A 14,667-nucleotide genomic window follows, 5' to 3' on the forward strand; every position below is an offset into this window, starting at 1 on the left:
AGAGATATATAGAATTGGAGCTGCAGCACAATCTCCTGGAAGGATTCCAGGGGGCAACTATGAACTTTCAACTATGACTTCTGCATCGATCTGTGTAAATAGCTAGGCTTTAGTTTTAGTGCGGTTGGGAGGCCGACCGAAATGCAAATCAAATCGAAACGTGCAAAAATTAAATGTAAACCTACGTACATGCATAAATTATACACTTTTAATTGTAGCCCCTAGTAATTCTATTTTTGTTAAAAATAAATTCTATTAAATTATTTTCAAATGCACTTCCCCTCGACGATGTCATTTATTCTATATGCTTTGGTACTTGAGAAACTCCTGGTAAGTTATAAATTTGAAATATAATTTAAAAACCATACTAAATCAGCAGAATGTCATTTTTAACATCGAAATGGTTCCTAACCATTCCCTCATCGAATTGCTAGTATTTCTGTGATCACATAGGCAATGTATCTTTAACGAAAACAGGGCAACACGCTCTTGAGATACATTTTCCCACGCCTTCCCTGCGATCAGTACCTGTGGAATTAGCATTAGCATTGGCTGACCACAACAATGCGAGTGGGCCGAGGGTCGTGGGCAGGATTGCAGGATGACAGCACTAATCCGCGGCGACAGGTAAGCCTGCCCGTGCTAATGGCCATGTCTAATGGACGGCGTCGGCGCGTGCGTTACTCTCCGTCCGGCGACCCACACGCGTCCAGCCCCTTCCAGGATTCGGGGTTCTGGACTCAGGCGCGCCGTGTCGCGTCCCGAGTAATGAGTGCTTCGGTGGCCAGGATCGAGCAGCTCCTGGCAACGGGGCGGTGCCTGGCAACCCCGGAGATTGCGCAAGGATGCCCCAAGGGGTGGATGCTGTCTGACTGGCTGACTGGCTTGCTGGAGGAGGGCGGCTGCTCTTTGATTTGTTTATTGATACTGTAGTTACACTCCGCAGACGTCACCACCCCCATTATCCTGCGGATTCTGGGGTTGCCAGGCGGAGGAGGAGGACGTTGCACACGTGTCTGGGCGAGATTGATGGCACGTCTCTGGTTACAAAATATTTTGACTTCTTTTATCCGGCGGCGGCTTTTTGTTGATAATTTAATTAACGACTGTAAAGTGTTGCTTCTTTGGCCCATGTGAGTTTAATGAGGGAATGGTAGTTCCCACCTTTAATTCGACATTATTTGGCATGACATGTGGAAATAATGTGTGCTGGTTTTCTAAGAAAATACAAATTCAAAAGGCATTCATCTTGAGCGGTTTTGAAATACAAATGCACTGTCCTTCCGCTCAAAGAAAATCTGCGAAACGCCTTGAAAGGACACTATGCCAACCACAAATTTGTGTTTTTTGTTCTCCCATTAATATTTCCTAATCCTCTGCTGTCAATGCCCTTTTGACAGATTTAATGACCATGACGGATTGGTAAGCCTGGCATATGAGCAGACTAAGAAGTGCTTCTAGCAAATTATGGTTTTCAAACTTCTGCCATAATTGCTCTTAAATTAAGAACTAGATACTTTTTAAGATACTAGCTCGAACATATGATTGGTGCGTGTGATCACAGTTTTCATAAATGCAAAAGAAAATTAATTGCATATCAGAACGATCAAAAATAGTTAAGTATAAAACCTATTTCTATTTATAACATTTTAATGATTTGTAATGCTTCTGTGACTTCAATCTATAGAAGAGTCAAGCTTCCAAAACTTTCATAGCTTCCATACCGAAACTAAAATATGAAAAGAAGCATACATTTCAGTTGCCTGTTTCTGCGTTGATAAAATAATTCACTTTCCTTAATGCGAATTTAAATTCGACCGCTAAATTCTAAAATGATCGATTCATCGCCAAAATAAATCGATATTCTTTGAAGCAGTATGACCTTTCTGCTTATAAAAATGGTATATTTCCAATGGCTTGGTATTTTATTTTTACAGCGTGTTCTGGCGCACGTTGGAAGTAGAATTTAATTTTTATTATTATATTAAAGAGGAATGCAGTCCGAGGGCGACTCAAGGCGGAAGCGACCCAAGAAGAAGGGCAACCGCTTCATGCGGAACGCCAAGGGGTTCGCCAAGCAGGGGATATTCGGCAGGGGTACGCACATCGACGACGAGCAGTTCAACTACTTCATCAACATACTGGATGCCATGAAAGTGGGATTCGAGGACGTGGAGGAGCGAGGTGAGTGGTGGCGAACATCACATGGACATTGCTTTACCAACACCCTTTATCCCTGTAGTCATCATGGCCAACAATGTGTTCGAGCAGACCCACGATCAGGAGATCCATCTGGCCTCCAATCAGATCGTTTCCAAGGCTCTGGAGTCGTTGGTGGGCTTCGTGGACGACGTGCAGTTGGAGCGCTTCTTTAGCAAGTTTGGCGACAACCTCAGGCCCATGTGCTCCGATCGGTTTGCCTCGCACGTCCTGCAGAAAATGCTGGAGATCGCCTTTTTGCGCGGAGTGGGAAAATCAGCCGTCCAGGATACCAGCGATGCAGCTAGTGCCAACAAGAGGGCTAAGCCGGATGCCGCCCAAGAGGAGGAGGAGTACAACCTACAGGCGGACTTCACAGAGGATCACCGCGAGAAGTGCCGGCAGTTCGTTCTTCGCATATCAAAGTTCATGTTAAATAATCTGGAGGACTTCGTTTGGGACGCCTGTGCCAGCCACATCATGCGCACAGCCATTCTGTGCCTGGTGGGCATGCACGTTCCCAAAATCGCCTTCGAGAAAGGTGGCACTGAGATAGCCAAGCACAGGAAGATGTACTCGGTGCCGGATGAGTGGCAGGAGGTCATGAAGGAGTTCCCCCAGCGCCTGGAGATGTGGCCCCAGTTCGGCGACTTTCCCTACCAGGATCACTCTTCAAGTCTGCTGGGCGTCATCTGTTTGGCCCTCAGTGTGGTGGACAAAAGTATGCTCAAGCATTTTGCCAAGAAAATCCTGACGATCGGTCTGCTGAAGTCGAACGAAGAGGAAGAGCAGAAAATGGAATTGGACACCAAAATCGAAATCAAGGACGAGGATGATGATGATGAAAAGAAGGATAAGGTGGCGATAGATGCAGAGGCTGACACTGAAAACAAGCAGGAAGAGCCAAAACTACCCAAAGTTTTCCACCATCAAAGCTCCGTCATTCTGCTCGAAACGATTATGAGCGTAGCGGGAGCCAAATTGCTGATCCAGCTGTATGCGATGCTCTTCTGCAACCGAATAGGTTACCTAGCTCGGCAGCCGGGAACGAACTTCTCAGTTCAGCGTCTCCTTCAGCACATCAAAGAGGTCCCCGATTTCGAGTCCGTCTTCACCGAACTCCAGCCGCATGTGGAAGAGCTGCTGAAAATGGGATACACCGGCGTCGTGTCCGCCCTCAGTGCCGCCTGCTTGCGCCTAGCCACCAAGCAGTCTCAGATGATAGCCGCTTTGCAGAGTGCCCTCCACGTGAGCGGCGACAAGGAGAAATCGAAGCTTTTCCTTACATGTTTGATTAAGTTAAAGCCCTTTGAGGTCGTGACCAGCGACGAGTCGGCCTTTGTTCATCTACACGGTTCGCTTATTACTCAACACCTGCTGCAGTTCAACAAGCCAATCTTTCTGGTCAACTGCATCCTCGATCTGCCCGCCACCCAACTGGCTCAGGTCTTCAACACACCCAATGGATCACACATCGTGGACGCCTTCATGCAGAGCAAGTTCATCGGCGAGAAGTCCCGCGAGCGTCTGATCCGCCAGTTGGATGGCTTCTACGTGGACTTGGCCATCACTCGACATGGTTCCCGCGTCTTCGAACAGTGCTTTAAGGCCGCCCAAGATGCGCAGAAGCTGCGCATGGCCAAGGAACTGTTTTCCAAGGCCAATATGCTGAAGGGCTCACCCCACGGTCGGATCATCTACACAAAATACCGCCTGGACACGTACAAGCTTTCACCTACGCAATGGCAGGAAAGTTTGTCCAAGCACCTGGACGTCGAGCAGCCAAAGGAGACGAAGCGGAAAACGGCCAAGACAGCCGCCGATGCTTTTAAAGACATACTTAGCTAGTATATAGATTGTTTAAACTAATAAACTTTATCTAAACTATTGTAAAAGGACATTTGAAAATGCTGTTTGTTAGTCTTAAACAATTAATTTGGGGGTTACTTAAGTACAACTTGCTTGCTTCATTTGTTGTTCGCCTTATCAGCCCGAGCAATGGGAGCTCAAGTCAACGAAATCAAACTTAGTTGTGCTGCGACTGCCGAAGCTGAGACATGTGGCTGCTGCGCGGAGGGTTCTTTTTTGGGCTACTGGCCATGGCTTTGGCCTTCGGCGACGAGGCTATCTTCGAGGACGAGGACATCTACAACCAGGCGCTGCCACCGGTTCCCCACACGGGCATCACGGTGCCCGGAACCAAGTGGTGCGGACCGGGCAACACGGCGAAGAATTTCGAGGATTTGGGCCGCGAACGGGAGACGGACAAGTGCTGTCGTGCGCACGACCATTGCGACGAGATTATCGAGTCCCACGGAGCACTCCACGGACTGCCCACCAACACAGACTGGTTTCCCATGTAAGCGTTGGCTCCCCTTAAGTCCCTTATCGATTTTGTGCACATTGACCGCCGTTTTTCGATTTAGCCTTAAGTGCACCTGCGAGCAGCAGTTCATCAACTGCCTGCAGGCAGTGAACAGCATCACCGCCAATACCCTGGGACGGATCTACTACGGCAGCAGGAGCAGGTGCTTCGCCAACGGACATCCCACCACCGGATGCAAGCAGTACCAGGAGGGCACCTTCCGCAAGCGCTGCATCCGCTACCAGGTGGACAAGTCCAGAGCCAAGGTCTGGCAGTTCTACGACATGCCGTTCTTCACAATCCCAGCGTCGGCGGGCTGACATGAGATCAACGATTTGTAGACAAGATGATTACATTACCTGATACACACATCACATTAATTATTACTTATTAAATAGCTGGGTGATTTATATTTGGCGTTATCACTCCTTTGCCATTACAACTAACCCCTTTGAAATATAAAATACTTTGGATATTTTCGTGGTTTATAAACAATTGAGCTTCCGAATTCAATTTTTACTATAATTCCAGGCTAAATAGCTTCGAGAATTGATTACACAAATAACCTACCGTGAAAATCCTAATCACATTAGGTTTCGCTCCCCGTACAATCTGTTTTGTAAACAATTGAGGGCTTATCGCCGGACGTCGAAGTTCAATCTCGGGAGTCCTCCTCGCTGCCGCTTACGTGTGTGTAGAGGGCCAAGTCGTAGAACTGCCAGAGCTGCGGCTGACCTTCGTCCACTCGGTAGCTGAGACACCGAGTCTCGAACAGGTCGGCCTGCTTCTCTTGGCAGGAAACGATGGGATGTCCGTAGCCAAAGCACATCTCCTTGGTGTTGAAGTAGATTTTGCCAAGGGCCAGGGAGTGACCGTTTCGCAGAGCGGTAAGGCAGCTCCGGAAGGCCGACTCGCAGGCACACGAGAATCTGCGGGGAGCGCACGATTATTGATCCTATGATCATCATGTGTGCTATGGAATCCACGCTTACATGGGGAAAATCCCGTCGTTTCTCAGGCCAAAGGCTTCCTCCAGCGGCAGAATCTTCTCCTCACAGTTGTCGTGCGCCCGGCAGCACATGTCCACCTCTCGCTCAGTGCCCAGGTCATCGTAGTTGGCTGCTATGTTCCCGGGTCCGCACCACTTTGTGCCCGGAACTGTAATGCTCAATCCCGCAGACGCATGCCTGGCACAGATCAGCGTTAGGAGAGCAGTAAGGAAGGCGGCACGCGAAAGCATTGCGCTCGAGGAAGGGGCTAGCAGACGACTGATCCAAGGGGATTTCCGCAGAGCAGAAATTCGGCATGGTTATTTAATCACTACTCGTCATTTGAGCTGCGATTGAGCAGTGAATACTGATTACGCTTAATTCTCGCGGAATGAGAGAAGACATGTGGGTGTAATAAATAGAAGATACAATTGGACACTCACAAACAGACATAAGTACAAGTGGCTCGGGCTCTGGCCCACATTAAAGCACAACAGTTAATACAAGGCAAGTAGACTCTAAATGGATCAATACGAATACGTTTGGGGAGGTCCCGAAAATCTCTTCAACTTAAAGCGAAGACTGTGGCATTCACAACTACTTTAAGGTCTCTGAGATTACTGGGACACTCCCGAATAAAACTTAAATTATATCTCTTCCCTTTCGTCCGATCAGAACAGCTAGGCCTCGCTCTTCTGCCGGTTCTGCATGACCTGGCGCAGCTGAGGGAACGTGCTCTTCGTCTGCATTGGATGCAGCCGGGCGCAGAGCGAGGTGAATGGCTCGTAGAGGGAGGGCCTCTCCATGGCGTTCACCGTGTAGTGCTTTATGCGCTCCCGCTGGCACCAGATGTTGGCGCGGTCCATGACCTTCTCGACGGGATTTGGGGCTGCCCGTGCCCTCACGTTGGCCAGCACCACAACGGGAATCTCCTTCTTCTCCTTGTGCTTCTCAATGTCAGCCTTGATGTCGGCCAGCATGTCTAGGCTGCGCGGATCCATGGGATCGTAGACCAGAACGAATGCATCTGGAAACTGAAGGTAGTGGCGTGGAAGCTGCTGCTGCTCGCCCTGCAATCCGGCCGTGTCGTAGATGCGCAGGGTCTCTCGGGCTCCACCCCTGCCAGTGTCCACGCTGGCCACGTATATATCCTCAATGGTTGGATGCAGTTCCTGCAATAAACTCCTGGATATGAGCCACCAGCTTTACTTTGAGCACTGCCAAAGGCCTTCTCACCGTTTCCGGATTGACGTGGCCGTAGACCAGCTGCTCTATCAGCGCAGTCTTGCCCACGCCCTTCATCCCGCACACCAGTACTTTGCCGACCTTGCCGATCTTAGCATTTAGCATTATTCCAGCAGGAGAAATTGGGACCCAAAAATATAAACAAAACTTTCGCTGGATTCTTGGTAGTGTGACCAAGCAACGCCAATGAGAAATTCCACTTAGGACATATCTTAAATAATGGAGATAGTCTTCATTGCTAATAACTAATCTTAAGCTTATTTTAATTATAAACAAACTTGAACTAGTTGTACTAGATTTGCAAGAAATAAATAAAAGAAAGTGTTTATACTTTACAGAACTACGAGTTATCTGTCTACTTCTTTATTTATTTGATTAAAAAAAAATATCTAAACGCTCAAGAGAGATTATTAGGGATTAACCAAAAGAATTAAAAGTTAATCAATGTAATAACTCTAATATATGTGACGCATCATTAAATTTCAGAAACATTTTTTGTGTTTCCCCCAAAATAGTTTCAAAACCTTTCATTGCCCCAGTTTTCTGTTTTCAAAAAAGGTTTTCCGTTTGTTCTTTGGTATCATTGGAAGTGTATTCCTGTTTAATAGAAATTGGTAAAAGTCTTACAAATAATTCTTAAGCTTAATGCTCAGTATTCAGCCTACACAAATATGCTAAAAACCAAACTTTCGATTTGATTGAACTATTTGCTGCGGCAGCAACTCTTTTGCTTTGAAAACTGAATGTAATTTGTTCTATAGTAGCACTGTATTAGCCATTTATTGCAGCTAGGACCAGCGCAGTTGGTATCTCAGCTTGCGGAGATGGATTCTCGTTTTGAAGACGACATCCCACAAGGGACTGCTGATGCCGTAGCCGAGGGTTTGGTGCGAGAAGTGGTGGTGGTGGTGATAGCGCTTCATGTGCACAAAGGCCCCCAGCGAAGGGTTCCCATAGTGCAGGTAGTAGTGCATCATGTCGTAGCACAGATAGCCGGCCAGAGCTCCGGACAGGACCACTCGAGGATGGGACAGGACGAAGCTGAGCGGGGTGTAGATGATTGCGGCGAGCACTGCGCCGGGAAGGGGCGGAAACACCAGTCGCATCGGATCAAAGGGCACCTTGTGGTGCAGGCCATGGATCATGAAGTGGAAGGTGCATAGCCAGCTTCCGCTCTTGCTGCTCAGCTTCACGTGGAACACCCAGCGGTGCAGTGTGTACTCCAGGAAAGACCACAGGAGCACGCCAAACAAAAAGTATCCGGTGAACACAGCCAGCTGCAGAAAAAAGATACTTTTAGAAGATCGTATCCAAGGATGCGAAGACTGAGCGACTACTCACCTGATTGCTATCCTGCCAGGCGCTGGTGAACTCCTCCAAAGCGCATTTAACGATCACCGGTATCCAGAACAGGGGCACCAGCCACCAGGGCGTCTTGGTGCACATCTCCAAGTACCAAGGCTCGAAGAGACGCAGTGGCCTGTCCACCGGCTTGTGCACCCACTCATCGTAGCAATCCGTTATGTTAGCTATCTGCGGAAGCATTGCCTTGGACCAGTCCACCAGGTGCTGGAATTCATGAATTCACAATAGGTTAGCCAATAAATTAATACAGTATGTATAACCATAAATTGGTTTGGTCTATTGCTGATAATTTCCTTAGTAAAATATTTATTTAAAATTAGAAGCTGCGTACAGTAAGCTACAGAGCTTAAAGATTTTTATTTATTTTTTTTTATTTATTTATTTATTTATTTTAACTTTAATATAATTGGAGAATAGTAAGAATTTCAGGGAATTTTTGGCTGGCTTTTTAATTTAATATATACAAAAGGACATCACATAAACCGCCAGCCGCGCATCACCGAACCGATATACGATGTTATCGGGCATCGATGAGCAGGTACAATCACAAGCAGCTGGTTCAAAATTGTCATTTGAACCTGTGCCTTACTTCACACAACGACGCAGTTTCCACTTGTCGTAGACGAGATCACATTTCTGGAGCCCCAGCCGCTTAGTTATAGTTCGGGAGTAGGTGGAACATGTCGAATACTTCAGTTCGCCCGATTCCAACGCTAAAGGGCATCTTTTCGGTGCCGCGTAAGATTTCTTTTCCAAACAGCCGCTTGACCATGGCAACCAGTTGGTAATTTGTTTTGGTCTCCGTTCCCACAGGCGTCACACAGTCCCGAAACTTCCTCAAGGAAAACAAGGTGAGCCTGCGCTCGCTGGAGAAGTCCACCAGCCAGAAATTGGCAGCTAAGGAGCCAGCGCGCCCGAAATGGATGCCCCCGCTTCGACGCACTTCCTCCGAGATGGGGGACTCGAAGGCGGAGAAAACAGCAGCTAAGGGCAAACCTGTAAAACAGAACTCGTTGCAAAATGGCCGCAGCACCTCTCGCTCACAACACCAACTGGCCGTGGCCGTTCCGGCTGAGGGGGAACGCTTCGATGGCCTGGAGGAGCGCAATCCCATCTTATATGACCCATCGGAGGGCTGCGAAGCCGAGAATCTCCTAGAGCCTTCGTCGGATACAGACTTAGATCGCTGTCAATCGTGTGGCACGAATCGAAGTTCCACCAGCATAGCCATTCAAACTGAGGACATTACTGACGAACTCTATCTAACAAATGCTCTGAAAAAGTAAGACTTTTGCACCAATCTCGCAGGTTTTCACAAAGGTTTTTCTTATCCGCAGATGTAACTTTGATGCCAGATCTATACTGGAGGAATCAGGTACAAAGTACGGGGAAAACTACAAGCCCATGCGGTATGAAAACGAGGAAGACTTGGAACAGTTGCCGCTTTCGGCGCGTTCGAACTCCTCGAAGCAGAGTCGCTTCAACATGTCCGAAATGGAGGCTATGCCCATGACCGAGGCCGAACCCGCAAACTACGGCGTCTCAGACGACGAGGCTCCACTCAGTGCCCGTAGTCGCTTCACAACGGCCTCCAATGTCACCACCATTAGCTCTAAGTCAAAGCGTCGTGAGCATAAACTAGGATGTGAGTTTATTCCTTGTTTAGCAATTGTGGTCAGCGACAGTAATGGCAAAGTTAAATATCTTTGATAATTGCCTGTATAGGCTATCCGATATTTTGAATATCTTATATTCCGTCCTGATGGCACTAAAGTAACTATCTATTTGATTTGAACTAATCATGAACTTATACTTTTTTCAGCCCGAGATGAGGTGCGCTTGCCGCGTTACCTGGAAAAGCAGAAGCGCGAAAAGGCGATGGCCAAGCAGCTTGCGGAATCGCTGGATCCCGACTGTCCGCGTGGTCATGTGTTGCTCAGCGATCAGGACCGACTGACGCACCTCACTAATGCTAAGAAACGTGAGTTAATGTTACTACTGTAAGTTCGACATTTGCTAACGATACTTAACAGGCTACGAACAGCTGGTCAATGAACTGAACCACATGCCCATGACCGCACAGACGCTGAGGGTGCGCAACCGCAAGGCGGAGATCGACAAGGAGCTGACCACCGTGGAGGAGGACATCCGCATATACTCCAAGGCAAAGGTCTTCGTGCTGGCCAGCAAGTCGCGACAGTTGTGAGAACTTATGTAGCTCCCAAAAACATTGAAGCATTCCATCGACTGACTGACCGAGCTACTGGAATCTTGGATTTGCAAAACACGCGTGTTCCTTTCAACCATGCCTTACGTTAATTATATATTTTGTAGCTGACATTTGGATCGCAGACCTACCCCGATAGCATTGTGACCAACTTAACGTGCGATCCGATCCGGTCGACCAGCAGCTAGAGTTACAGATTAAAAACCGCTCATCCAACTTACCTCCATACTCTCGTCCACCTGGTTATTGTTCTTGTCCTCCGTTTCCCTGGGCCGTTGTCGCAAGGTCTCATCTTTATCGTGATGCAACGTTTCCCTTTGGCTCGACTTTGTTTTCCGAGAGTCCTCTGGATCGATTTTGTACTCCCTCATCAAGTACATGGCCGCATCCGAATGCGGCGGCGCCTTCAGGAAGCGAGCTGTCATGTCCCCGCTGTTGAGGCCTTTGAGTGTGTTAATGCCTCCCGGATGCTTGTGCATAAACCTGGACAAATCGTAATACTGCTGGCGATACTTCACTATGAACTTGTCGTTCGACTCCGCTTCCTTTGGCATATCCATGTCGATGGGCATCAATTTGGCAACTGCAGTGCGAAAAACAATCGGATAAGACTTTGTTGTTCCTTTGCGAGCATATTACTGGCACTGATTATCTTCGGAATTAATTACTTTGCGTGCCCAACAGCAACACGATGTCATATAGTATCAGACACGCTCAATTAAATATATAATGCACTCTAGCAGTCCTCTTGGCGTTATTTTGAACACAGATCAAATCGATCATCCCCGAAAAGTTTTTTAAAACACCCTCATTGGCGCAGCTAAATTAAATTTTAAGTAGATCTCCTTAACTACATATTTTTCAATCAAAGATAATTGGTTACGAATTAATGATTTTGACATTGATGTTTATGGTATTTACATAAATAAAACGACAATGAATTATAAATATGGACACTTAAGTGCTCCTATGGTGGAATAGTCCTGTTTGTATAATTAGTTTCTGAAGGAATGTAGCATTTCCTACGCATTTGATATGTATGTTGTGTATAGGATTTGCCATTTTCATGATTCACAAACAAATTTCACAGCCAGAACTACGATAGCGTAATCTATTGAAACCAAAATATAGGTATAGTAAAAGTATCTGCACCTATTATCTGCATTCCAAGGTATCCATTAAAGTCAAAGTTTTGCTTATCAGTTAACTGCTATCCGATTTCTAGTGACCCTAAGGACTTATGGTTTTGACTCGCTTTCAGATTAAGGAATCTTGGAATGATACCTTCTAGCCTGGCATTGAAGTTATAGGTTTCCCTAGATGGGTGTGGGAAAGATTTTCGAAGCACCACACTTGCAGAACACTTGTTTAATTGATTCGGTAATAGATGTAATTACAGCGATTAGGGCGAATCAATTGCAGGTCGTAATTGCGGCCTGCAGAGCAATGTTGGAAATGCACTGGAGGCATTTCACCCAGTGGCCGTCAGGGGCTCAAGTGAACTTGGCATTCCCGAAGTGCGCCAGATGTTTCTTTCCGATGATGCGTGCCCATATGGGATCCGCACAAACATTTCCATTCTTCACGGCCCGGGCACTTTGCCTTTTGCCTACGCGCCGCACTGAGCGTCGCCATTCCACGGACGAACTTGCTCCGTCAATAGTTTGCCTTATCAATGCTGATAGGAAAGCCTGTAAGCGCGGGGATTTGCTTTGGACGAGTGGGAGTAGACGGCTCGTTTGTCAAAGTGGCAAGTGGTAAGTCCCCAATCGGGGTGCCACGTTAGGATTGAGGGTGGAGCAGGTGCTCTGACTCAACCCCGGGCTGGGGCTGCGTCACATTGATTAATAGTGTCTACCTGACACATAGGCACATATGCGGGATAGGCTGGGCACTGTCTGCCCGTCCTCTAGCACCTATGCACCTATGGTCTGGCCTGTCCATTGGCGGAGCCATCAAACGAAGCCCAGCACTCGTGTTTACACGCGGCTAATGGCGTTTGTTCGGGGAGTGATAGTGGCAAGCAAAGCTTTATCTATCCGGGTTAGCAGTGCCCCGAAGACCTGTGGATCGGATACCGGGCTGGGTCGCAAGATATCTTATCGCGGGTGATGACAAAGTATTGAAGACACATAGTATGGCTATCATGCTAAACCATGGGCTAAGCTGCTTGCAACTCTTAGTGCTATTTGCTATTTGCACCCAGGCAATTTGCATAATTGCAGACCCTCGGCTACCACGGGATTATTTATTTACCGAATTCGCACTGCTCAGATCAAAACACTGGGCTCTTGACTCCAGACCGGGTTCCCAACTGTCGGCGGAGCCTCTGACCGCACGCAACGCAACGCAACTCACGACTGAACTATGGCCCACCCACCCAACACATCCACATCCGTGGCGTCGACGCCGACGCCGCTGCTCAGTGCTATCTTGTGGGCTCTAGCCGGTGCTAGTTACCGGCACCTCTAGCCCTAACCACTAGCCATCGGTGCTCCTGACGAAGCGGACCACGCAGCGGCTACGATAAGATAAGCCAAGCCAACAAGTTCCAGTTGTAGTTCCAGATCCACGAAGAGGGAGGACTGCCGGTAATGCTTGTACCGATCCGAACACTTATCGTCCGATTTGCAAGGCACCCTAAATGTGGCTATCGCTGCGTGTTCCAATTTTGCCTAACAATCTCGCTTGCGATTAACGAGCTGTGGATAACTATTGCTGAGCGCTTATCAGGATTCCTATACAAATGCTTTCCTGATGTGTCACCGCGGATCGGAGCTCTGATTTCGGCAATTGGTAATGAATCATGAGTAGCATGAGTAGGTACTCCTATTGGGTACTTGACTCTCGAAGCAGTACCGATGTTTAGTACCATTGCCCTCATGTCAATAAATATTATTCTGTTGCTAAGTGGGCCCATATAAAATCACGAAAATGTTCTCTAAGCAAAAGATCACAGAAATATCACCTATAAGTTCAAAAAAGTCCTATTATCTCATTTTTAACGCCAATAACAGGCCATTTTTGTAAATCATGGAACTTGTAATGTATATTTTCAATCCATTTTAGGATTCTTTTCAACTTAAGTATAGTATAGAGTAAAATTTATCATTTTTACATATGCATGTACATTATATACAACTGCTTAATACTTAATGAATACGTGAGTTATGAAAACATCCTTGAAAATACATAACTCCTTAAAAAATCATATGATTAATAATTCTTTGCCAGCTAGTACGTAACTCCGTCTTATATATTATATTATAATATTTGTTACTGGTTCAAATCATAAAAGAATCCATTGAAAGTTGATGCCTGTTTTGCACCCTATTTCAAATTTGAGATTGAAAGTTTTTGATTAAGCCCTCAAAAAGGGTTTCTCGATAATGTTGCTGATAATATACTTATAGTTTATTAAATATGCCACAAAGCATAGTTAAAATATTAATTTAGTACATTTCATTTGCCAGAAATCGAAGCTACAAATCTTTTACAATTATTAAACAAAATTCAAGATGCCAGTTAAGTGCCTGATAGTTTTGTAATACTCAATCGTCTTTTTGTAGTGAAGTCGATTGAGTGAGCAACAGTGAAGCCTAACTAACAGGTTTAGATAAGCCACAATACATTAGTTCAAGCCACAAAGGTGAATTTGTAAGGCATCTCAGTGGGTTAGAAAACCGCGGAGTAACCCAGTTATAGCTTGTATTTGTTTGTGAGTATAGCACTGGGTTTAAGTAGACTAATAGTTTCTTATAGGGATATATAATATATTGTTTGGTCACTGAATTAGTCACTATTGTAGCTTTTCCCTAAGGCGAAGGTCAGTCTGTGACAACAACTTGACGTTTAAGGGCCAAGCCAATCCCCACGGATACCATTTTAGTTATTGTCCATGGCAAGGAACTACCTACATACAGCTGTGTTCAAAAAAATAGCAGTGCTTGGGACCTGCGAGTTTAAGTTAAAAAATTCCTATGATTTACAATTTTAATGGTCAAATTTTTTTTATAATATCGTTAGGTATTTAATTTCAAACAATTTAGCAAATGTTTCACTTTTATTTCTTCAATAGTTTCGAAAATATAGATAAAAACAACAAAAGAGGCAGAAATTCTGGTGTTCAATGAAATAGCAGTGCTATGAAAAAATAGTCACAAAATTCAATATGACTTAGAACTAACATAGTTTTTTTTTTTTATGTGTTAATTAGGGTCTAATACTTGGTTGGATTGCCTTTGTTAGCCAGCACAGCCTTACACCCACGTGACATG

At 46.1% G+C, this 14,667-nt stretch overlaps 6 protein-coding genes across 6 annotated transcripts; 3 read left to right on the forward strand and 3 right to left on the reverse strand.

Moving 5' to 3' along the window:
* Positions 1-1,929: 1,929 nt before the first annotated feature.
* On the forward strand, positions 1,930-4,097 carry LOC117136431 (nucleolar protein 9). Its single transcript, XM_033297345.1, has 2 exons — positions 1,930-2,184; positions 2,243-4,097. Exons 1-2 carry the CDS (start codon positions 1,995-1,997, stop codon positions 4,045-4,047), a joined length of 1,995 nt encoding a protein of 664 aa, XP_033153236.1. The 5' UTR covers positions 1,930-1,994; the 3' UTR covers positions 4,048-4,097.
* Positions 4,098-4,239: 142 nt separating this feature from the next.
* LOC117136434 (phospholipase A2) lies at positions 4,240-4,938 on the forward strand. The gene is made up of 2 exons (XM_033297347.1): positions 4,240-4,558; positions 4,626-4,938. The coding sequence occupies exons 1-2, from the start codon at positions 4,257-4,259 to the stop codon at positions 4,882-4,884; spliced, it is 561 nt and encodes a 186-aa protein (XP_033153238.1). The 5' UTR covers positions 4,240-4,256; the 3' UTR covers positions 4,885-4,938.
* Positions 4,939-5,072: 134 nt separating this feature from the next.
* On the reverse strand, positions 5,073-5,843 carry LOC117136435 (phospholipase A2 large subunit). Its single transcript, XM_033297348.1, has 2 exons — positions 5,557-5,843; positions 5,073-5,493 (listed from the first exon to the last, which is right to left on the reverse strand). The coding sequence occupies exons 1-2, from the start codon at positions 5,802-5,804 to the stop codon at positions 5,220-5,222; spliced, it is 522 nt and encodes a 173-aa protein (XP_033153239.1). The 5' UTR covers positions 5,805-5,843; the 3' UTR covers positions 5,073-5,219.
* A 119-nt stretch (positions 5,844-5,962) lies between these two features.
* On the reverse strand, positions 5,963-6,980 carry LOC117136433 (NF-kappa-B inhibitor-interacting Ras-like protein). The gene is made up of 2 exons (XM_033297346.1): positions 6,790-6,980; positions 5,963-6,725 (listed from the first exon to the last, which is right to left on the reverse strand). Exons 1-2 carry the CDS (start codon positions 6,901-6,903, stop codon positions 6,234-6,236), a joined length of 606 nt encoding a protein of 201 aa, XP_033153237.1. The 5' UTR covers positions 6,904-6,980; the 3' UTR covers positions 5,963-6,233.
* A 403-nt stretch (positions 6,981-7,383) lies between these two features.
* LOC117137335 (dihydroceramide fatty acyl 2-hydroxylase FAH2) lies at positions 7,384-12,738 on the reverse strand. Its single transcript, XM_033298725.1, has 4 exons — positions 12,647-12,738; positions 10,612-10,973; positions 8,140-8,367; positions 7,384-8,075 (listed from the first exon to the last, which is right to left on the reverse strand). Exons 2-4 carry the CDS (start codon positions 10,960-10,962, stop codon positions 7,587-7,589), a joined length of 1,068 nt encoding a protein of 355 aa, XP_033154616.1. The 5' UTR covers positions 10,963-10,973; positions 12,647-12,738; the 3' UTR covers positions 7,384-7,586.
* On the forward strand, positions 8,721-10,610 carry LOC117137333. Its single transcript, XM_033298724.1, has 5 exons — positions 8,721-8,901; positions 8,977-9,445; positions 9,501-9,808; positions 9,986-10,144; positions 10,197-10,610. The coding sequence occupies exons 1-5, from the start codon at positions 8,844-8,846 to the stop codon at positions 10,367-10,369; spliced, it is 1,167 nt and encodes a 388-aa protein (XP_033154615.1). The 5' UTR covers positions 8,721-8,843; the 3' UTR covers positions 10,370-10,610.
* Positions 12,739-14,667: the final 1,929 nt, after the last annotated feature.

Source organism: Drosophila mauritiana, chromosome 2R (assembly GCF_004382145.1).
Source record: "Drosophila mauritiana strain mau12 chromosome 2R, ASM438214v1, whole genome shotgun sequence".
In the NCBI taxonomy this organism is placed as follows: domain Eukaryota; kingdom Metazoa; phylum Arthropoda; class Insecta; order Diptera; family Drosophilidae; genus Drosophila; species Drosophila mauritiana.